Genomic DNA, 23,721 nt, shown 5'->3' on the forward strand with positions numbered 1-23,721 from the left:
TGGGATGACAGTGATAGTGATACAGTGATTTCCATGGATGATTTTTATTTCTGGCATCATTCCTCACCATCACCCCAACATTACATGGGTCTAAATTTTATCATTTACAAATTATAAAAAGGACTTTCTTCAACAAAATCCTTTTTAAATTTGTCTCTTCTCACTAGGATAGAGATTTTATTTCAGAGGAGCCAGAGAGTAACTAAATCCTCCCCTTCTAGTTCCGAGTCCTTCCTGAACTCCTGTCTCTCCCGCCACAGTTCACCAATGGTCCAGACAACTTACGGTGATCTCTGATCTTCATGACATTGAAGAACTACCAACCCTGAAGCACCCTCTGAGGATAACTGCTGGAGGGCATTGGGAGGGAGAAACACAGTGGGGAACGTCCAAGGTTATCCTGAGACTTAAGATCAATTTTGCAGGGCTGGAGAGAATCTGGTGCTTAAGACGTACGCATTGCATGTGGCTGCCTGAGTCACATTAGGTCACAGGCGGAGGGCGGGGTAGGAACCTTGTTAAGACTTTTTTCTTTTTTCTTTTTTTTGGGTCACACCCGGCGATGCATAGGGGTTCTCCTGGAGGTACTCAGGGGACCATATGGGATGCTGGAAATTGAACCCAAGTCAACCGTGTGCAAGGCAAGCGCCCTCCCTTCTGTGCCATCTCTCCAGCCCCTGCCACGTGGGAAAGCCAAACTAAGAGGCGTGCCTTCCCACAGGGGCCTGCCAGAGGCCGAGGGGGGCGCCACTGTCCCCTCTACTAGAGGCAGGGCCTGCTGGAGAATCTGATTTAGGAAAGAGCCTGAGGTTTCTGTAGACTCAGACTGAGTTTGGAGCCTCAAGTAAAAGGTGCAAGTTCTGAGCGTCCCGGGAGAGAATGGGCCCAGCTCTGACTCAGGGCCGGGGCAGCCGCACGGTGCAGTGGACTAGGCGGACAGGGCGGGGCAGGGCAGGGCAGGAGCATTCGGGGATGGCTGGCAGCCTTTCCTCGTTGGCGTGCCCCTGGGCCCACCTTTCTCCACCAACCCCTTAGAACGGGGCGGGGGGGGGGGGCTTGGGGGGGCGAGGGTGAGGCAAAATCATCTGCCACTGGTTTAGGGTAGGGTCAGACCACTCCAAGGTGGATCTGGATAGAATTCCTGGGTTTTGAGCCGACAGGAATGGGACCAGGAAGAATCAAAACCATTCTCTGTGTGGGAACCAAGCTGCAGACGGACCAGCAGGAGTCACAGCATCTCTTCCGAGGCAATCACGCTGTAGCTGGCGACGGCTTCCCGCAGGAGACCACGTCCCCGGCTCCTCTCGAGGGTGTGACTGCCCCCCTCTCCGCCACAGGGCAGGAAGTCAGTGCTCCCGAGACACTCGGGACGGGATCTCCTCTGCTCTCTACCACCGAGTGTGGGAGCCGAGTCCGGCCTATAAAACACGACCACCTCTCCCCGATTTCTTCGATCCTTTGAATTATATGCTTGAAAAGGTTGTTTGTTGGGTTTTTTTTTAATATATAAATTTAAAATATTCCCCTAAACATCTCGTGGCCGGTACTGGATAGAGACCTGCTCCGACTCGCCTTGAGCAAGTCCTGGGCACGTCACTGCACCTCCCACCGTGCCCCCCAGCTCCCGAACAGCCACATCGAAACACAGGCTCTGAAACAGCTTTTTATTAAACAGCAAAGCATAATCGCGACACAATCTTAAGTGTAAATTAGTTCACAAAAAGGAAGTAAAATGTTTGTAGCTTATCTATTATAGTCATTCAGCTGAATTCATTCACCAAATCATACACCAATACAACCCAAGATTATTCCACTTCAAAGTAGCTCAAACCTACTAATCTGAAGTTATATTAGTGGCTCTTTTTCTATGTAACAGCTTAGTATTACTTCTAATTCTGTAACTTCTTTACCAAATGTCATCTACACATTAATTTTTTAGAAATTATTAAAGACTGACAACTCTGCAAACCAAATAGTTGGATTTACAGAAAATTCTGGGAGAAGTAGTGAGATAAAATACTGAATATGCATCTATTAATATGCAGGTACAACACTCCCATTTTATTCATGATTCTGATACTATTAACCTCAAGCTATTTTGCAGAGTTGATCTCTAGATACTATAGATAAATACTGAGGCCAAACTCTCTTCCAGATGTGGCTGGAATGTGACTAACAAGGTTAGTCAAACTTCTATCCACTTTCATACATACAGATATATGTATATTCCCCACGGGTCTAATCTGTGCTGAAGATAACACAAATCTGGAGCGACACATTTGGATCTGGTTACTACTGTTTGCCAATTACTCTTCCACCCTATTTCTATTTCCCTCAAAATAACCGTCTCAAACACATTTAACCAGAGCTCATCTTTTCAGATACCAAATGGGTTATTCTGTGCAAAGGGAAGTTTGAACCAATCTCCCCAATTTGACAGATCAATTTCAAAGACATAAAATCCATTTTTTATAGCTTCTGCTTTCAACTGATTAAAGAGAAAACAATACAATACTATTCTATTCTTGATCCTAAGTATAACAATAAGCTCAAACTGAGCCAGTGCCTTATTTTGGTTAAGTTTCAACAGACAGATTTCAGAATATCGACTACTAAAGTTACACTTACACAGGAGAAACCAGTGTTTCCCGCAGGGGACGGGCAGGGGAGGAGAAAGCAGACGGGAAGAGGCACGCGACGGTGGGCAGGGACATAAAGCTGTGCATTCAGTACGTGATTTTGGTCACTTTTTCACAACATGGTTAATTTCTTGCATCTCTTACTATGTCTATAATAAAAGACAGTGCTAAATCTAGAAATCAAAGCAAATTGCATAAAACATTCATCTTCAAGTTTCATAAATATATGCATTTCTAATTATAAAGTCTCTACAATACACCTGCACGTTTTTATAGACTAACACAAACCACAGGAGTCTTCTGTTCTGCTCTGAAAATTTCTGCCGAGATCTGAATCCCCTTCGTAAAGAGTCAATGAAGCCACAGACAAAAGCACTCTAACTTTTGGAATCTACCCAAATTTTAAAGGAAAAGATCAGCAGCAATTTTGTAAAATCAAAGGGACGTCAGCCCTTACTTTCTTTTGCTTTTTGTGTCAGTGGTTTGAAAAACACTAGAAGCTGACATGAGGTTTTCTATATATTGTCCAAGAACTTGATTTTCCGACTTTAGCTTCAGATTTTCTTCCTTAACTGCATCTACTCTTGCAGAAAGATCTATATTAAAAAAAAAAAAAACACACACACACGTGCACACAAAAGTTCATTATTAGTAAAATGGTAGCAAATGACTCCACATTATTAAATGCTTACTGATAATCATTTTAATATCATCCACAAGTCCTCAAGGTCCGTTTTGAATCCGAATACTTTCAAAGCTGAGGTACAGGGCAGGCGAGACGGTCTGGTGGTTGAGGCACTTGCTTTGCTTGTGGCGGACCCTAGTCTGACACGTGCCACCACCTGGTCCCCCCATGAGCACTGCTACAGAGTAGCCCTGAATACCTCAAGGTGTGGTTAGGAAACAACCCCCACCAAAAAGTTAAGTAGACGGTGGTTATCAATCATCAAACTTTCTTGAAATTTTGAGATTTCTTCAATCAATAATAATAAAAAAATTTTGAGATTTCTTCAATTAATAATAATAATAAATTTTTTTTAAGATTTCATATTAGATTTAATGTTATTCACTGTAAATACCATTTATGGTAAGTGGTCCCATTTTTAAAGTGGTTACCTACAAAAGATGAAAAAATGGACTTTGCTTTTAAGATGTGGATCTGGCTCGTGTCTTAACCAACATAAAGATCTATCAGAAATATTTAAGAAAATGTGATCACAACTGAATTCATATCCTGGATACAAGCAGGGTCCCAACGGATTGTTACGTACCTTTTAAAACCCTCTATTCACTCATGACTGAATGTTCTCGAGGACCTAGAGGCAGCGGGGACAATAGAACCCTCTGCCCGCGCGGGACTCACATTCTCCCTGCGGGCACGTGCGCACTCAAGGGGGCCGGAGCAGGGGCAGGAGGAAAGGGAAACGGGGCGAATGTCACGGGAAACAGAAGCTGCCTGTCTGGGATGCGCAGTCAAGAAAACCCCTTTCTGGATTCTCTGGGGCCGCACCCAGAAGTGCTCAGGGCTGACTCCTGGATCACTCCGAGTGGTGCTCAGGAGACCACCTGGGCTGCTGGGGACTGACCAGTGCCTGTCCCGCTGTACTGTCTGCAGCCCAGGGTCCGTCCCTGGATAAGGAGTGTGGCCACGGACAACAGGAAAGGGAGGAGGGCGCCAGGCTGAGCTGGGGATGGCTCCGGGGCCAGGCCTGGCAGGCGCGAGCTGAGCCGAGGGAGGCGGCGGGAGCGGCAGGGCCCTGCGGGGTGAAGGCGGGCGCCTGGCTTTCCTCGGTGTGGCACGGAGGCTGCCAGCGGGGGGACACCGTCTGCTCCCAGTGGCATCAAAATCCAACGCCCCACGGAAAACCCAGAGGCTGGAGCGCTTTCATGCACATTAGAAAATGAGACGCCTCGGGCCAGAGTAACAGCGCGGCGGACTGGGCATTGTTCCTTGCACATGGTCTACCTGGGTTCGATCCCTGGCATCCCATACGGTCCCCTGAGCACTGCTAGGAGTGATTCCTGAGAGCAGAGCCAGGAGTAACCCCAAGCATCGCTGGGTGTGACCCAAAAAGCCAAAGAAAGAGAAGCCTGCGGTTAACTCCCGCTTCGGTGAGGCCAGGACACTGTGACGCAGAGACACGCATGGCCACGCTGACGTCCGGAGGCGCAACTGTGCTTCAGAAGCACCAGCACCGGGCCTGAGAAGGGGGGCTAGGGGGAGGCACTTGCCCTGCAGGAGACCTGGCACTGCACGTGACCCCCCGACCGCCAGCAGTCACCCCTGAGCACCGCAGGGCACAGCCCACACCCTCCCCCCAGACAGAAACAAAATCAGCAACCAGCGACCAGGGATGTGTGCAGGAGGGGTGCTCGCCTGACTAGGGAGAGCCTGGCTTTGGTCTCCAAAATCGTACACAACAAACGATAAAGTAACAAAAAACACACACAAAACTTGCCAAAACCACAGGGCAAAGGGATGAAGAAGATGAAAATGGACTTTGAAAAGCTGTGCATGCTCACGAGCAAAAGTCAGCATCATCAATCCTTACGACGTCAGTTAGATGTCACCCAAGAGAAGTGAGAAACGCAAGCTCACCTTCAAGCGTATGTTGGAGCTCCAGCACCTGATTAATGAGGCGCGTCTTTTCCTCCAGTTCCACCTGATTTTCAGCATCAACTGCTGTAACGAAAAGGTTCACATTTACTAGGAACGTTAGATAGCACGTGTGCAGCGTGAAGATCTGCAAGATATTTTCTATCCATTGTTTTACTTATACAAGACTGTAAAAAAAAAAAAAAAAAAAAAAAAAAACTAGATCCCCACACCAGAGACACGAACACCGAGATGGAGACGGAACTTCCCCACAATCTCGGTCAATGAATGCACGATGCCTGAGCCCTGCCTCAAGCCAGCCGGGGTCTAGGCCACTTAGCCACGCTCCAAGCCTGCTTGATCCTCCCTGCCTGCTCTCTTCACTGCTCGTGAAGCAAAGGCAGCCACAGGGCCGGGAAGGGACAAAGGGGAAGAGGAAGAACTTACCGTCCATGTCCGCATTCATCATCGTGGCTAAGGAGCCTCTGTGCCTTGGACACCAAGTCCTGGGTGGATGATCTGCAAGACGGAAAGTCAGAGGCGTGAACACAGACAGCAACCAACCCTAAGCGTGCCTTCAGGAAACAAGTGTGCGGTCCAGAAGGAGCCTTTCACATGGTTTGCTATTTCGAAGAATAAAGACCCAATGGGAAAATAAGCAAAGCACACACACAAATAGTTGACAAAAATAGTAATAAATAGACAGGAGAAACGTGGAGTTCCTTGGTGATCAGAGAAATATATAATAGCACTGTTTTTGATTCTTTGAAAAAAGATGTTAGCAAATTATGGAAAAAAAAATTAAATACTCGGCATAAATTTAAAATATGTGATTTTTTTGTAAAGCTGAACAACAAAATAAAATTTATAATGCTTAATTATTTTTCTTTGTAAAATTTAAACACCATGCTTGGCAAAGTTGTTAATGATACAAGACAATGTTTATGTTCAGACAATGTTCCCACCCCAGCCCCGCACTGTCCCCGCTGTCCACCCCAGTCTCCCGGTGTCCCTGCTGTGCCCCCCAGCCCTGATCGTGCCCCTCAGCAGGAACATTAAACTGACTTCACATTACTTGTTACAACAACAAAACAACAAAAGGAATGATCAGGAAATAGGTGATAAAAGTCAATCTGTGATCACTGTCACACTGTCACATGTCCCTGCCTGAGCTGGTTCACACCGAGTCTGGGGGCTTCTAGGTGACCTTCCCGTCCAGCCTGCGGGCTCACGTGGGGCTCTCAGCCGGGCCACCCAAACGTGTGGCAGAGGATATGGCGGGGGCTACCGGGAGGGAGGGACTCTGTGTGCCCCGTCCCCGAAGGCCGCTGCTTTCAGCCCGAGACCCACTTGGGACCACTGGGCAGTTAGTCAAGAGTGCTGAAATATTTTTCATTAAGTATTTTCTTTTGGAAACGTAGTCGAAAGAAGTTACAAAGAAGGAAAAGAATTGTACATACATATGTGTGTTTGGATCTTCACTGCAACATCTAATCTACAATCTAGTAAGCTGCCAACAGTGAAACGTCCTTTCAGAATCTAGTTAAAGTTGTGACTTCCAATGGAGTGGCAACTAAAAACAATTTTATGGTGTATCTTTTAAAATATTGTTTGTGGGCCAGAGAGATAGTAGAGAGTAAGGTGCTTGCCTTGCATCCAGCTGACCCAGGTCTGATCTCTGGCATCACATAGGGTCCTCTGAGACACACAGGTGCCTTCTGGGCACAGAGCCAGGAGTGGTTCAAGCACCAAAATGAAAAAGTATACTAGCTGTTCTTTAAAAATTATTATTAAAGGGGCCGGAGCTATATCACAGCGGCCCCTTTAATAATAAGTTTGCCTTGCACGCGGCCAACCCGGGTTCAATTCCCAGCATCCCATATGGTCCCACAGGCACTGCCAGGAGTAATTCTTGAGTGCAAAGCCAGGACTAACCCCTGAGCATCGCTGGGTGTGACCCAAAAAGCAAAAAAAAAAATTTATTATTAAAATATTGTTTTCTATAAAGCATTTAATACTTTTGGACATGAAAGTTCAAAAGAAAAATACTAGACATTCAAAATTCACATTCAAAACATGAACTAAAAATGCCAACCTGTCATCTACAAGTTATAGTTAAAATAAGTCAGGATGTAAATGCACACATATTAACAGTTATTCCTATTCAAGACTCAAGAAAGGTTAAAAGCACACAGTTCTTGCGGAAAGTGTTCCGTCCTACTGCTGACATTCATCTGCTTCCAATGTGCACAATATTTATTAAATAATGCTACCAGATCTTATTAGTGAAAACTGGCCCTCAGAGCTACTTCTTGAAGGCACTTGGGAGTGTCTGTCAACATTACCCTTTTAAGTTTCACTGAGCACCTACTAGAGCCAAAACATCATGTCTCCCTGGCCTGAGCACTGATACCCAAACTCGCTGCATCTAGGGCTATAATCCCAACCAGCTCAGGAAAGGGTCCCTCTCCGCTGCAACAAAAGCATGTGACATCAGATGCTGACGTGGAATCCACGCAGAGCCCTCGGTGTTCACACTTGGGCTAGCCCTCATGGAAGGCAGGGCAGCATCTGAAAGCTGCGGGCACTGCACTGCACTGCTGGGGAATGAACTCACTGCACGGGGCGGGGGGTGAACAGCTCGGCCCCCATCAGAGCCGCCCTTCTTCAGCTCTGCCCATGGTCTGATTTCCTGGGTCATCACTACTGTAAAAACATGTACACACACACACACACACACACACAGAGTAGATACAGCGTGTGCACGTACATACACGCATATACATCTACATAGATCCAAGCAGTCTGCCACTAAAAACCCTTTCAAAAGTATTTGTTTTGTCACTCGACCTATTTATCTGCAGTGGAAAGATTCTCTCTCTCACTCTCCCGGGGTATCTCCGAGTGAGAAGTTCAGTCGTCATTTCCCTCGGAGAAGAGCACTTCCCATCAGCCCCTGGTGTGGCTGGTGGAGTGTGGACAGCCGAAGCAAACGGAGCATGATCTTGGGAGCACTCAGCAACCGCAGACAGCAACTTGGCTGACTCCCCGGCTCAGCAGTACGTGAAAGTGCTTCAGATGTGAAATATGCAGTATCTCTGCTGCTGTTTGGGGGCGTTCCTGACAAGGCTCAGGCAAAGCAAGCCCCCGGCCCAACATCCAGTCCTTTTCAGAGTACAGCTGGAATACTGTGGCACTAAGAGCAGCAGGCCACATGTGTTACCACAACAAATAACCGTGAAATCGGTATACCTGACTTTGACCTCCAACACAGTGGAAGGATGCTACGCTCTTTTCTGCGTATGTCCCAGTTCAATACTAAAATCAACAAGTTATCTACAATGTCAGTGTTCTGGAATGACCAAAGTGATAGATAAAGAAAAAGCATTTTCTGGGATTTGGGCCACATATGAATCAATCCACTAATATCTAATCTTAATGGAAAAGAACCTTAGAATTATTTTGATAATTTGGTTCGCAGAAGGCAGGGAAAACGTGAAGCCCAAGGAGCATCAGGAGAGACCCATTTTCTACCCCACACACTTCATCACGAACAAAGACTCTTTTACCACACATACCTCAATCTCCTCCAACAGTGCTCCCCAAAGTAGCACGACTTCCCTCCTCTTACCCCCTTAGCACCGCCATCAGAACAGGAATTTCAGGGAGGGACTAAAACCCAACAGCTCGGCTCCAAGCTCCCCAACCTCGAGTCTTGCAAACACGCATTCTGCCTCAGTGTCCTCGTTGTACAAGGAGGGTGACCATCTGTTCTCAGAGGTTTGCTGTGCCCAGTTAATGAGCTGGGATGTAAACTGCCACTGCAGCAGGACACAGCAGATATTCCATGAATGGGAGCAATTATCTTCTCTTTTAGCTCTAACCCAGGCCACAGAAAGACAAGACTTTACAGAGATCTGGACCAGCTGTCTTGTATCACAAAGCAAGGCCCAAGACCATACTGGCTCAGCCAGGATCAAGCCCAGAAGCAGTTACCGACAGAACCTAGAACCAAGGCGGCAGCTGTTTCTGCCCCAGCCAGTTCCAGGTAAGATCCCAGCTGAGACTTGAGATTTTGAGACTTTCCCCCAATAGTTGAATAATTTCAGTTGACTGTTCCCCCTTTTCTGGGGGCCACACCCAGCGGTGCTCAGGGCTTCCTCCTAGCTGTGCTCAAGGATCACTCCTCCAGCAGTGCTCTGGGATCGAACCAAGCAGGTTGGCCACAAGTGAGGCAAGTGTCCTGCACACTGGACTCTCCCCCTGGCCCCTCAAACGCTTTGCATCTAAAGCTGACTTTGGGCCTCTGGCATGAAGGGAGCTAGCAGGAATCCTCCAATAACGCTCACTGGGCGTTTAGATACAAACACTCATGTGTCCTACCAGCACACAGCGTCCGAAACTTGGTCCACTCGGGACCCCTTTTCCAACACCGAGATAAGCCACCACCCGGCTGAACGGCGCCCGCCCACCTGGGCTTCATCACCCACCGCGCGTCCCCACCTGGATCACGCACGCAGCTTGGGCCTGGGGGTCCCCGCCACCCACCCGCACCGCGGCTCGGCGCCTGGGCCCTGCTTTGCCTCGCCTTTGGGTGCCGCCACATCGCGCGTGGGTGCCAGGCCTAGACGCCCCGTCTGGAACACCCCTGCCACCTCGCCCACGCGGCCCTAAGCCGGCGGAGTTCGCCGGACCCCCTGCAGGCCCCCACCCCGCCCCGGAGTAGTGCATCTCTGGCAGTTTCTACTAACTCGGCAGCCGGTGTGAAATCCCGTCCCCTTCCTGCGGCATGGAGGCTCCACGACTGCTCGGGTGGCGGAGAAGGGAGACGGGGTAGGTGCGTGGTGGTGGTGAGGTGGGTGGGTTCCGGGCTGGGGGTCACGCAAGGGCGTGAAGGGGGGCACGGGGTCGGCGGGCACGGGAGAGGCTGCAGCCCCGGGGACGTCACAATCCCGGGGAGCGCCGGGGCCGGGCCGGCCTCTTGCAGGACCCTCGGGCCGAGCCGGGGGTGGGCGGCAGCGGGCGCCGGGAGGGACGGGGCCGGGTGCCCGCCCAGCCCCTATGCGCGGCTCCACGCGCCCAGGCCCGACGCCGGGGCCCGCCCGCCCGGCTCGCCGAGCCCGCGGGGCTCCCGCGGCGGCAGCTGCAGGCGCCCGGGCCCGGCCCCGCGCCGCCCAGGAACTGTCCTCACCTGCCGCCCGAGCCGCCGGAGCGCTGCGCAGGTCGCCCCAGGCCCCGACTCCGGGTACAACTGACACCGCTGACTCCGCCCTCTTCCTCCCACGAGCATGCGCCGAGAGGGAGTTCCCGCCCCGTCCCGCCCCGCAGTCCGCCAATCACAACTCCCGGAGGCACGCCGGACGTCGCAGCCACCCAGCTCCTCCAATCGGAGGGCCCGGAAAGCCCGAGCTCTCCTTTTTTTGCCACAACAAAAGGCCATTCGCCTCCAATCAGGATTGAGGTCGCGGTGGGCGGGTCCGGGAAGAGCGAGCCAATCAAAGTGCAGAGACGAAGTGGAGCGCGCGTGAAAGCGGGTCCTAGCGGAGCTCCTCCTCGTTCCCAGAGGGACCCTGGACGCCCGGGTTGGAATTCCTGGGTGCGGGATTCTGACAGCTGTCGGGAAGGAGGTCAGGGAAACGCAAAGCTGGGCGAGAGAGGAAGCATTCAAATTCCAGGAAAGGGCGTTTGAGAACAAAATGCAAAGCCGAAAGCAGGCCGATGCTGGATCTTCAGTTTAAAAAAAAATTTTTTTTTCCTGGTTTGATTCCACCATCCGAGAGCTCTTAGTACATCTCGTGGAACGTTCCTCTCCATACCCTCCTAAAACTATTATTAATCCCCTAGTAATAGTACATCTGACTGCTTAATAATATAATATTTTAGAAAAATATTTTAGAGAAAAATATCCCTACCCGCATTTTGTGTATGCAATATTCTCCATCATTCAACGCCACTGGATCCTAAAGACGACCCGCAGAAACAAGTGAGAAGTGGCTGATGTCTTGCTCAAGATCACACGCAGTGTGAAATGCCTGCCTGACAGGCAGAGTAGGGCGTGCAATGTTACCTGGCTTTTTGCAGTCCTTAGACACACGAACACAAAGCAGTTTCTGTTTTCTTGTTTTAACTGGCAGTTCCCAGCGTCTTGCAGAGACAACCCTTATGTCTGTCTACCTGTTTCTTGATATTTTGTTTCTGGCCTTCATTCCTTGAAGCAACTGAGTGATAGACTTACATAAACTGCCGTTTATATACAAAGTCTAAATTATAGATACAAATATATACACACTAGCATCCGTTGTTTGAAAACTAGACATTTAGCTTCAACAATGATCTACAATTTAACGATTTTGCTTGCTTGCAATGCAGGCACTGAATAAGTGGAAGATTGATTTGATGTGAATAAAATATCCAAGACTGGAGAGACTTTGAAAGCTCACATTCTACCTTAATCAAATGCTTATTTACCTCTCCCTGAAGCCCCTGATAACAACGTTTCTTCTGGCTCTGAAACTCACTCAATGGAATCACACTTTTTGTCTTTAGCTCAGTGCCTTCAAGATCCTCCACTGCAATGTTTGAACTTCAGTCCTTTCCCTCTTCCTTCCATCCTTCCTCTTTTTTCCCCTCTCCTTCCTTCCTTCCTCCTTCCTTCCTTCTTTCCTGCCTGCCTTCCTTTCCCTCCTTGCCTTCTTCCCTCCTTCCTTCCCTGCTTCCTCCCTCCCTCCCTTCCTTCCCCCAGCCCAGAACGGTCTGTCTTTTACACATTTTGTTCATTTGGTTTGCTTAGAGAATGCTTTTTTTTTTGCTTTTTTTGGGTCACACCAGGCAATGCACAGAGGTTATTCCTGGCTCTGCACTCAGGAATCACCCCTGGCGGTGCTCAGAGGACCATATGGGATGCTGGGAATCGAACCCGGGTCGGCCACGTGCAAGACAAACGCCCTACCCGCTGTACTATTGCTCCAGCCCCTAGAGAATGCTTTTTTTAAGCCACTAAATCAAATCATGATTTGAAAAACAAAGGTTTCAAATCATGAACCTAAGCATTCACTGAGAAAACTAGAAAAACAAATGCTAGAATATGGAAATGTAGAGCAAAAAAGAAATCATACTGAATAATGATAAAACAGATAAAGCTAACCAAAAGGTGATCATTTTTTAAAGAGTAATCAAATTAAAGCCTTGGACATAATTAGGACTATGTTATAAATTACCAATAATAAAAGTGAAGAGAGAACCTATGAACAACCTTATGCCAATAAGTTTGATTATTTACATAGAATAGACTTTCCTTGAAAGTAAAAGATATAAAAGCCTACCTCAAGAACAGAGATGAGGCCATCTAAGCTCATTAGTGGCCATGATTCAGTCGCACAAATGAATTGTGGAAGAGAGCAGCACAGTGCAGAGATTCCTCCAGACCCCAAAATCACCATACAGTTAAAAAAAAATTTTTTTAACTCCTGTTCTAACTCCCAGTGAAAAAATTATAGAATTTCAGGAGCTCAGGGCTGCAAAACTGGCCGCAAGATATTTCATACAATTATACTACTGATACACCGGGAGTAGCACACCACATTTGACGGGATATAAGGTAGAAGACAACCAATCTTGATAAAAAATATATACATATATATTAGCACACAAGACTCAAACTCTAACAACATGTTAATGATCTCTAATTCAGGGCTTAATGGCTCCAAGATGAGATACAACAATTTCACACTTTCCTCTAAGAAACATTTTTGGATCATTTTTAGTCAATTATTCATAACAAGAAATACAAAATAAATTATTTAGCATCTACTGTTGGGGCAGGCTTGGGTAGTGATGGGAAAACTTGAAATAAAGGTGGTGGGAAGGTGTAATGGTGGTGGGATTGGTGTTGAAATATTGAATGTTACCAATTACTGTGAACAACTCTTTGAGGAAAAAATAGAGATGAATATCTCTATGTTTACAAATATTGTTACCAGGATCTAGAATAGCCAAAATGGTTTAGTAAAAGAATTCAGTGTTAGAAGACATGCATTATTTAATTTCAAGTCTTATTATAAAGATAAAGCAATAAAACAGAATATTGGTATAAGGTTAGTCATCCAGATAAAGGAGAAAATAGAATCTAGGACTAAACTCATAATGCATGCATGGTCAATTTATTTTCACAATAGTACTAAGGTAATTCTCTGAAAATGGATAGATTTATTTTAACAAGTGGTTCTGAAACAACTGAATATCAGTATAGGCGTGGGGGAACCACGGCCAATACCTTTTTATGGCATATACAAAATTGTTCATTCAAAATGGGTCATAGACCAAACATAAAAGCCACAACCAGAGGAAAATCTCCTTGATAGCTATTGTTGGTGTTTTAGAAAGAGCAGAAAAACAACTATAACATTTAAAAAGATTAATTACATTGTATGAAATTTTATATGTCTACTCTTTGAAAGACATTTGAAAAATGTCAGATAAATGGTTGGGCTGGGAGAAAAAAATGGTTCCAGTACCTTTTAACAAAAAATGGAATTCAGAAAATCTGAGAACTGAGGTTGGAGAAATAGTTCAGTGGGCAGGGAGCTTGCCTTGCATGGGGCTGGCCGGGGTTTGATCCCTGGCACCCCAGCGGGATGCCCAGAGCCCTGCCAGGGGTGATTACTGAGCTCAGAGCTAGGAGTGAGCCCTGAGCACTGCCAGAATGGCTAAAAAACAAAACAACAAACCGGAATATCTAAGAACTATTTAAATCAATCATAGAATTACCATAAAATAGCTCATCAGCAATAAAAGAAAAATAAACTACAGTTCTGAATTCTGTTATGCTGAATGAAAATAACTAGAGAGAAATTGTCCACACAGTGTGTTTTAGAAAGAGCAAGGGCTAGAGCAGACACAACGAGGCTGTTGTGATGGAAGCTGTGGTGCTCTGGGCTGGGATACGGGAGAAGGTCTGCTGCAAACGGGCACGAGGGGACCTGGAGGCTTAATGGTGAGGTTCTGTAATACCTTGAGTAGTGTGTAGTGACAGTGTACACACTGGCAAGAGTTGTCTCCTGCAACTTTGAGTGTGTATTTGGTTGCGTGTTATTTTTCCTCAGTAAAATTGGGGGTGTGTTGATGGGGGCTGTTGGGAGCTCCCAGCAGAGCTCAGGGCTTACTCCAAATGCTCAGAGATGGCTCTTGGCAGTACTTGAAGGCAACATGCATCGCTGGGAGTCAAGCCAGGGCAAGCCACGTAGAGAGTACAGGCCTTGGCCCCTGTGCTTTCTCTCTCTGGCCTCAAACTGACGCTTTTTAACTAGGAGAGGACCAACCAGGATTTGGGGGGTGTTGCAGTATGAAGGTGAGCTGCTTCGTGTTTTATTGTACGGAATCCTAAAACAAGTGGTTCAGATAGTTTCAATCCTGTTCGAAAGTTGAGGACACCTAGAATCAGTGTCTTGTGGGTGTTATATGGACGAGAGTGATATAGGCCGAATTTATGCTGCAAAATGAGTGTTATTATACCCACTTAATGAATCACTATGAGGGTTGTTGGAATTAAGGAAAAATAGATCACTGCATAAACTTCTAAATGGAAATGACTTTGAAGCCTGAAGGTGGAACTCGCAGCCTCAATCTAACCAACTCAACTTCCTACTGACATGAAAATAGGAGCTTAATTCATAGGATTTTCAATAGGACCCAGGACATCAAAACATAATAGTGCAGATGTCTGTCATCTCACTGACAGGTATCCAGTCCATAAAGATGCAGGAGAATTCAATTCCCATGAGACTCCTCAGGAGACACCCACATCAAGATAACACAAATTGAAAACTATCTTGGAGAATATTTGAAGCCGCCACTATAAAACTGCATAGACAAGCGATCGTGAGCATTTCTGAAGCAGAAGTGATGACTGAACATATGAGCAAGAGAGCTGAAGCTATGGAAAAGAACCAAAGGGGCATTTCAGAACTGGACAGAAAGAAAAATGAAATTAAAGCTGTCTGAAAACTTAAATGGGAGCTCAAAATGAAGGGAGAATCTGGAGCTTGAGGAATCATTCTATTGGAATGTCTCAAAGTGATTGAAAAAAAAATTTTTTTTTCTTTTTTGCTTTTTGGGTCACAGCCGGCAATGCTCAAGGGTTACTCCTGGCTTTGCACTCAGGAATCACTCCTGGCGGTGCTCGGGGAACTATATGGGATGGGGGGAATTGAACCCGGGTTGGCCACGTGCAAGGCAAAGGCCCTACCCACTGTGCTATCGCTCCAGCCCTGAAAAAAAAAATTTTTTTTAAAGGATGCAATTTCAGGAATCGATGGACACTGAGCAGTGTCTGGCATCCTCATGCTCTGAGACCCAGAGGAAGGAGAAAGAGGATTGCTGGAGTTCTTCCAGGCGCAGCTCCTAGATCACCTGGACCGTCAGGCTGTGGACAAGCTCTGAACACCAGTCTTGGTGGGGGTGAGCTGTTGCCAGGGGAACCAGCCTTCCTTGATGATTGTCATGGCTCAGTGGCCTTGGGCCAGGGTTTGCAATAGGGAGAGCTGACACCTGTGTTGTCTATAAAACTCATTGTTCCACCTGGGCATTAGCTCATAGAAATCCCATGACACCTTGTGACACTCCTTCCCATCTAGCTTATGTAACCGCAGAATTCAGTGTCCTCTTCCCATCTTGTGACCCACATGTAATGCGTTTCTTTCTGCCCCTATATAAAACCATTATCATTCTCAATAAGCATTGTCATATGACTGTCAGTCTATGACCTGAGTGCTTGGTGTCTCCCCACCTATCCGTGGTGTGCAGATGTTTGAGCCATCAGCCCTAGATCGCATGAGCAAGCGATGGTGTTCCCAGGTCTTACAGCTGCACCAACAGCTACAAAGGATCTTACTGCAAGTTTGGCAAAAGAATTTAAACGTTTTTAGAAAAACGTTTAAAAACATCTTTTAAAATGTTTTTAGAAAAACATCTTTAGGGGCTAGAGCAATAGCACAGCGGGTAGGGCATTTGCCTTGCACGAGGCCTGGGTTCGATTCCCAGCATCCCATATGGTCCCCTGAGCACCGCCGGGAGTAATTCCTGAGTGCAGAGCCAGGAGTAACCCCTCTGCATCACTGGGTGTGATCCAAAAAGCAAAAAAAGAAAAGAAAAAATCTTTAAAAAAAGCATTAAAAATACAATTATAAAGTTATAAAACAATATATCATTCACAAAATGTTTGCAAATTGGACAAGACAGGGGGCTGTTACTCAAGATATGCACTTGAATGAGCAGAGAAAAGTTCCTTAAAATGACAAAGGGTGATATTTTTTTCATTAAGCACAAACCTAAATAGACATAAAAAGCAAACTGAAATTTTGGCAAGTTAGTTATGAAGTGAATGTATATGAGCTATATATATGTACATATAAGCTATATATCTTATTTATAGTGTCCCATATTCATATAATATTTTTAAATTTAAAAAGTTTAGCAATACCATGAATGGACCTGGAGGTACTCTATTTAGTGAAATAAGCCAGAGATATACAAGATTTCATTCAAATGTGGCATAAAGAAAATAAACAAATAAGCTGAATCAAATCAAATGAGTGTTTGGGCCATAAAACTGATGAAGAGTTACCAGGAATGAGATCAAGGGACTCTGGGTAGACAAAGGGTAAAAGAGCTTAATAAAAAGGATAGAACTGAGTTAAATGTTTGCATAAGTTTACATCATTTGAAAAGTATATAAAATTCTAATGCAATGTGACTGCAGTTGAAAATATTAAAATATGGTTATGAAAGAACCACATTAGTTTTCTTTTTCAAAACAAAGAGCAGATGCAGGGGCCAGAGTGATAGCATAGCGGGTAGGGCGTTTGCCTTGCACGAAGCCGACCTGGGTTCGATCCCTGGCACCCCATATGGTCCCCCAAACACCACCAGGAGTAATTCCTAAATGCAGAGCCAGGAGTAACCCCTGAGCATTGCTGGGTGTGACCCAAAACACAAAACAAAAAAAAAGAGCAGATGCAGTACCAATAGAAGCCACTAAGATGGCAGGGAAATATCTGATTATGGACCAAATACATGTGAACTTCAATATGCATATTTTAATACTATAAATCACATTAATATTTTAAATTAAAGCACCAAATTAAATTGCTCTTCCTAGAGAGTGGGAGAATTCCAAGCAGAAGACAGTTGTTGCAAGGGAATATAATCTGGAAGGAAGCAGCGATGAGAAAAGAGAGAACTTCCCAGACTGGCCTCATGTTCCGTTCTGGGCCCCTCCCCCCACCCCCCCTCCCCGCTAGTCATTACGGGCTCCACACGCACTGTGGGTATTTTAAATGAAATATGCTAACTACGGCATTTTGATAACTTTCGAGTGGAGCCAGGTGTCTTTTCTGATACTTTAAAGCTCATTAATTTACAAAAATGTGCTGCATCTCTTTCCCAAATAAGAACTTCACATTTTCCTTCTTACTTATTTCCCTTGAAAGGTTATTGCCTTCACTGGGGAATGAGAACGGTCTTGAATCGAGGGAATCAAGACTATATTCCACTTGGTTGATGGACCAGAGCAATAGTACAGTAGGGAGGGGCCATTTGCCTTGCACGAGGCCGATGTAGGGTTGATCCCCGGCATCCCATATGGTCCCCCAAGAGCCACCAGGAGCGGATCCTGAGTGCAGAGCCAGGAGTAAGCCATGAGCACCACCAGGTATGGCTCCCAAACAAAACCAACAAAAGAAATATATTCTACTTGTTGAAACTTGATTTCAAAAACGAACTACAAGCATCCCACACTACATTTGGTAAAGCAACTTGCCCATGGCCACCATCCTCGTTTTAATATTTTTTTTGGTTTTTGGGTCACACTCGGCAATGCACAGGGGTTACTCCTGGCTCTACACTCAGGAATCACCCCTGGCGGTGCTCAGGGGACCATATGGGATGCTGGGAATCGAACCCAGGTCGGCCGAGTGCAAGGCAAAGGCCCTACCCGCTGTGCTATCGCTCCAGCCCCAACCATCCTCGTTTTATATTTCCCAATAATGGCCAATAGTTTGGGGATTGAATAAATCCTTCAGATTTATTCATTTGATAGAGAAAATAGAATAACCAGTGCAGCATTAGAATTTCCAAAATAATACTTTAGAAGGATTTCCGGGTTTCTATTTGAATTTTATGACACCGATGAAAATAACCAGACACAACCCTATGACGTGGCGGTCCTTATCTTTCCTCAGGAGATACGTTCTCCTGTCAGTATTTCCAAAGATTGAGGTCTATATCTGTTGTAGATGATGAGTCTTTTAAAATAAGTACGCGTCTCATTAAATAGAAAAATACGAATACTGCAGCTCCTCTTCGACCTGCAGGTGTTGTTGGCTAGAGCCACGCTAAGTTCAAAAACGGTGCTAATTGAGTGGTCTGTTTAAGGTGGAGGGAAACGGTCGTGCTGATACGTGGGTGACTGGTTTGGAAAACTCTGGCCTCATGCTACCCTCACCTTTAGTTTGAAGAGGAGGGAACGTGGGAGCTTCTGACCCCAGCTCAGATATTGGTTCATTCTATCCTTTAATTCCTTGTGCTAGTCTCAGAGCTTGGTTGGTTGTTTGTGCTGAGCTAGGTCCCATGGAGATTTAAATACTAGAGATTAACTGCAGGACTAGCTGTCGGCACCGAGGCCCTTACTGTAGACGCAGCTTTCCTGGAGTCGAGTTGCCCGATTCCGCTTCTCTGAGAAGGTCTGAAGCACGAGGGACTTACCAGATGGTGCGACCCCACATTCTAGAATGCTGCCTCGTGTTCAGGTGCCGCTGGGCCTGGCGGTGCCCCAGCCCTGTGTTCGGGAAGCGTCCTGCCTGGCCCTCCGTGGGTCTGTCTGTGGCGTGCAGATTCTGTGGCTTCTTACATGGATCTGCCCACATGGATCTGCCCACCACCCAGTTCAGCCAGGTGTACATCCGCTACCCTCTAGACAAAACAGTCGACTTTAAAATCAACACCTGCCGATTGGCTCTTGGAAATCCAGGGGAATTTGGGTTTCCGGAAACCCCGGGCGTGCCTCTGAGTTAACAGGGTTGCCGTGATGACTGGTACCCGGCAAAGGAACACTCAGGCAGCGCTAGCCCGCCAACAGCCCCTCAGGGTAGGCTGGTGACGTGCTTTCTTACTGCTCATAGGCGAGCCTAAGCCTCTGAGTTTTCTGTTTCCTTGGCGACAGGAGAGATAATCAGCTAGGGAGAGTTGCAGGATGTGACGCTGTGATGACTTACAAGCTACCAAGTGGCCGGCGCCGATCCCGGGGGTGCGGGGGGAAGGACGCAAGGCTCTTGGGTCAGCAGCGGCCTTCCACAGTGGAGACGCAGAGGCCTGGTCAGTGCCTGGACAGGCCAAATGCTGTGGTCCAGGAGAGAAGCCTGGGCCGCAGGAAGTTCGGTGTTTGCGTGGCAAATGAAAGCTCTCGCACCCCTAGCCACACCTGGCCTTCTCACTCCCCGACACGCCTGAGCAATAGCCTGAGAGGCGGCCACGCGGGGCCTGGCCCCCTGGCTGACCAGCACGAAGCCAAGGAGACGCTCGGGACCCTCTGCAGACTCTCCACAAAATATCTAACTTGGGTCCCCTGCAGTTTGGTCACGCTCCTATTTTCACTCCTCCCGGCTTCTACAGTCAGCGTAAAGGAAACGCTATGGAACGTCTCAAGTAGCCGGTGGGTATGTGTGAAGGTCACGCAGGGAAGGTCGCGCAGGCCGGGACCACACTGGCTGGCACTGCTGGAACTTGAGAGCGTGAGAAGAGCTTCAGAAGCAAGTACTGTTCATTCTTTGCAGCGCTCAGGGGCTCTGGCTCCCTGCCCAGAAGTGCCCCCTGACGGTGCTCAGGGGACCACCTATGTGCAGCGCGGAGGATCCCACCACGGTCGGCCATGGCAAACGCCTCCACCCCTGCCCGCTCCCTCCCGCCCCCCTGCTAGCATGCCTTCTTCTTTCACCAAACCCTGCAGCCTGGAAGGAGGGACAAGCGCTGTTTCCACACAGGGTTCGGCAGAGCTGGTAGAGATGGGGGGAGGAAGAGTGAACCCCTGAGGAAGAGAGAACCCCGGGGCCACGGGAAGAGCCAGAGCCACTGCCCACACCTGGAGGACACGCCTGGCCATCTCTGGAGCACTCTCGAGTGGGCTGTTCCTCCAGCTGTCTCCGGGGTCCCTCCTCCTCCTGCACGCCTGCTTTTTCAGAGAAGGGTCCCACCCCGTGAGTCTCCCCTATCTCTCTCCCTTCCACACACTCTCTCGCTGCCCTGCCCTGCCCCTGGGGGGCTGTTGCTCCCCCTCTTGTTGTGTGTCCTGACATTGGGACTTGTCCTCCCCACGCGGGCAGCACTGGGGTAGCGCCCAGGGCCTCGCGCACGCAAGGCAGGCACTCGGCACGCCACGCAGACACAGTTTGATGCCAAAATTAATTCGGGGGCTTTCGGGGGCAGCAGCAGGGCCTAGTGCACAGCAGGCAGCGAGGGGGGCTGAAGCAGGGCCGCCGCGTGCGCGGGACGTGTCCTGCCCGCGGTGCCGTCTCCGCCACACAAACGCATCTTAGCGTCTCTCCCAGCCTCACGGCCGCAGCCCAGCTGTGCGTCTTCCCGTCTCTTTGCAAGAGTCCTCTAGGCTGTCACAGGAATTCTGCCCGCTCTTTACGCCCCTGAGAAAAGGCCCCTCGAGTACAAAGGCCACTGAGCCCCAATTCTAGGGCTCCACACCGTCCCCAAGCCCCGCACTGCTAGGAGTCCGGCCCGACCTCTGAGCAGGAGCGAGCCCCAAGCACCGCGGCTGTGACCCAAACACAAACCAACACAACCACAGACGAAAACACAGGCACTAGCTCTGCCGTGTCCCACTGGCCCTCGCATGGGGTGTGGGGGGCGTTGGTCACAGCCTGTCCTGAAGGCCTGCTGGGGAGGCGGCAAAGAACCCCTGAGGGCCGTGGCTGCCCAGTGGGTACCAGCAGACCCTCGTCCACATGGGACCAGCTGTGACCTCAGCAACGCGCCAGGGTGTGTGGGACAAAGGAGCAAACAGCCCTGCTGCTGGGTGCACCTCTCTCTCCCCCTCCCCCTCTACCCCGTTTCCCTTCTCTCTCTCCCCCCTCTTTACCCCCCTCTCTCCCTGTCTCCCTCTCTCCCTCTCCCTCTCCTCTCTCTCTCCCCCTCTCCCCCTCTTCACCTTTCCCCTTCTCTCTCTCCACCCTCTTTACCCCCTCTCTCTTCTCTCTCTTCCCCCTCTCTCCCCCTCTCTCCCTGTCTCTCTCCCTCCCTCCCCCCTCTTCCCCTCTCTCCCCCTCTCTCTCCTTCTCTCCCCCTCTCCCCCTCTCTCCCCACTCCCCCTCTCTCCCCCTCTCTCCCCCCTCTCTCTCCTTCGCTCTCTCCCTACTCTCTCCCCCTCTCTCCTCCCTCTCTCTCCCTCCCCCTCTCTCCCCCTCTCTCTCCTTCTCTCTCTCCCTACTCTCTCCCCCTCTCTCCTTCTCTCTCCCCCTCTCCCCCTCTCTCTCCCCACTCCGTCTCTCTCCCCCTCTCTCTCCTTCTCTCTCTCCCTACTCTCTCCCCCTCTCTCCCCCTCCCCCTTTTTCCCCCCTCTCTTCCCCTCTCTTCTTTTCTCTCTCCCTCCCTCCCCCTCTACCCCCTCTCCCCCTCTCTCCTTCCCTCCCCCTCTCCCCCTCTCTCCCTTCTCCCTCTCTCCCTCCCCCTCTCTCCCTCTCCCTCCCCTCTCTCCCTCCCCCTCTCCCTCTCTTCCCCCCTCTCTCCCCCTCTCTCCTTGTCTTCCCCCTCTCTCCCCCTCTCTCCTTCTCTCTCCCCCTCTCACTCCTTCTCTTCCTCTGTCTCTCCCCCTCTCTCCCCCTTCCTCCCTCTCTGCTCCCCTTCCCTTCTCTCTTTCCCTCATTCCCACTATCTCTTTTCCTCTCTCCCCCACTCTTTTACAATCCCTTTCTCTTTTACTCCCTCCTCTCTCCCCCTCTCTCCCCTCCCTCCCTTCCCCTCCCCTCCCTTTCCTCCCTCCCCTTCCCCTTCCTCTTCCCCCTCCCCTTCCCTCTCTCCTCTCTCTCTCCCCCTTTCCCACTATCTCTTCTCTCTCTCTTCCTCTCTCCCCTTTTCACACTCCTTTTCTTTTACTCTCTCCTCCTCTCTCTCCCCCTCATTCCCCCTCTCTCCTCTCTCTTTCTCCCCCTCCTCTCTGTGTCTCTCTCTCCCTCTCCCCCCTTTCCTCCTCCCCCTGCCCGGTCCCTACTACAGTGCTCAGAGCCCGCCCAGGCCTAGCATGTCCCGGCTCGGGTTAATCCCCAGCATTCCTTGGTGCCCGCCCGGTGCATCTCTGGGCGCAGCCCTGGAGACCCCAAGCGGCTCAGGTGACCCCCACACCGCAGGGCCGGTGCAGGCCCCCAGCGGCCTGCCCTTGCCCTACAGAACCGCCCCAACCGACCGAGCGTCACCGGGAGGGTTGCCCCCGCCCCCCCAGTCCCACGAGGGAGACCCCCAGTCCCATGAGGAGACCCCCAGTCCCACGAGGGAGACCCCCAGTCCCATGAGGAGACCCCCAGTCCCACGAGGGAGACCCCTAGTCCCACGGGGGAGACCCCGAGCCAAGTCAGCCCGCAGGACGCAGGCCCCTCGCTCTCGGCCGCCTCGGAGCACTGCCCCCAGCAGCCCAGGGAGGGGCGCGGGCAGGCGGGCGCACCGGCACGGCGGCCTCTGTCCACTGCGCGGCGAGAGGCCACTGGGGGGCCGGGACCCGCCGCGTCTCCCCGAGACGGTGCCCTGGCGCCCTCTAGCGGCCGGCGCGACCCAGAGCGTTTCCCGCGCTCGGACGCGGTGGCTCGGTGGGACTCGTCCTCAACCCCGCCTGCCCGAGCGGTGGTCAGCACTGGGGGGCGTGATCTGGGCCCTGCCGCCCCCGCGTGTTCCTCGGGCGTTCCGCAGAGCCCGGGCCGTCTGAGCTGAAGGACAGTCATCGGCTCCGTGGCCGGCGCAGGGGAGGCTGGGCCCGGCGGGGGTGGGGCTGGCCGGCGGCGGGGGGCGTCCTTGCAGAAGGGGAGGGTCACGTGTCGTGGCCCCCCAAACACCTGAGTCCTCAGCTCCGCGTGCACCAGCTCTGCCTGCAGGCCGCCCCCCAGGAGCCCCGGCCAGGCCCCTCCACGCCGGGTCCCCAGCCCCGTCCTGCACCGGACTCGCACTGCCCCGGGGAAGTGGACGCTGCACGCGGGACAGAAGCAATTTCCGTGCAGAGGTGCGACACGGCGGCTTCGTGGATGGCTGCGACTGCTCAGCTCTCTCCCCCCCCCCCCCCCCCCGCCCCATGCCTCCTGATGTGTTCTCCTGTGCTCCCGCAGCCCCTCGGGGCCGTCTCTGCAGGCCCCATCTCTGCAGGCTCCTCCCGGACCAGAGGGGGGCAGGGGGGACAAGGCCGCTTTGAAGGGTCTGTCGGAAGAGGCTGCAGTGTACAGTCAGAAC

The 23,721-nt window shown here is 49.9% G+C and overlaps 1 protein-coding gene across 4 annotated transcripts; it reads right to left on the minus strand.

Moving 5' to 3' along the window:
- Positions 1–1,650: 1,650 nt before the first annotated feature.
- On the minus strand, positions 1,651–10,531 carry SCOC (short coiled-coil protein). Of its 4 annotated transcripts, none has more exons than XM_055144884.1 (4): positions 10,427–10,531; positions 5,683–5,754; positions 5,239–5,319; positions 1,651–3,235 (listed from the first exon to the last, which is right to left on the minus strand). In XM_055144884.1, the coding sequence occupies exons 2-4, from the start codon at positions 5,702–5,704 to the stop codon at positions 3,093–3,095; spliced, it is 246 nt and encodes an 81-aa protein (XP_055000859.1). In that variant the 5' UTR covers positions 5,705–5,754; positions 10,427–10,531; the 3' UTR covers positions 1,651–3,092. The 4 variants fall into 4 exon arrangements, with proteins under 4 accessions (XP_055000859.1, XP_055000857.1, XP_055000856.1 ...); XM_055144882.1 differs by having other exon boundaries at positions 5,239–5,322; XM_055144881.1 differs by lacking the exon at positions 10,427–10,531 and adding an exon at positions 9,987–10,346.
- Positions 10,532–23,721: the final 13,190 nt, after the last annotated feature.

Source organism: Sorex araneus, chromosome 7 (genome assembly GCF_027595985.1).
Source record: "Sorex araneus isolate mSorAra2 chromosome 7, mSorAra2.pri, whole genome shotgun sequence".
Classification (NCBI taxonomy): Eukaryota; Metazoa; Chordata; class Mammalia; order Eulipotyphla; family Soricidae; genus Sorex; species Sorex araneus.

Coding starts and splice junctions, on each gene's coding strand:
- SCOC (XM_055144880.1), bottom strand. CDS start 10,026: ATGCCGCAGGAAGGGGACGGGATTTCACACCGGCTGCCGA. Junction 5,755..9,986: donor GATTTCACACCGGCTGCCGA/GTTAGTAGAAAC, acceptor TCCGTCTTGCAG/ATCATCCACCCAGGACTTGG. Junction 3,236..5,238: donor GCTCCAACATACGCTTGAAG/GTGAGCTTGCGT, acceptor TTTTTAATATAG/ATCTTTCTGCAAGAGTAGAT.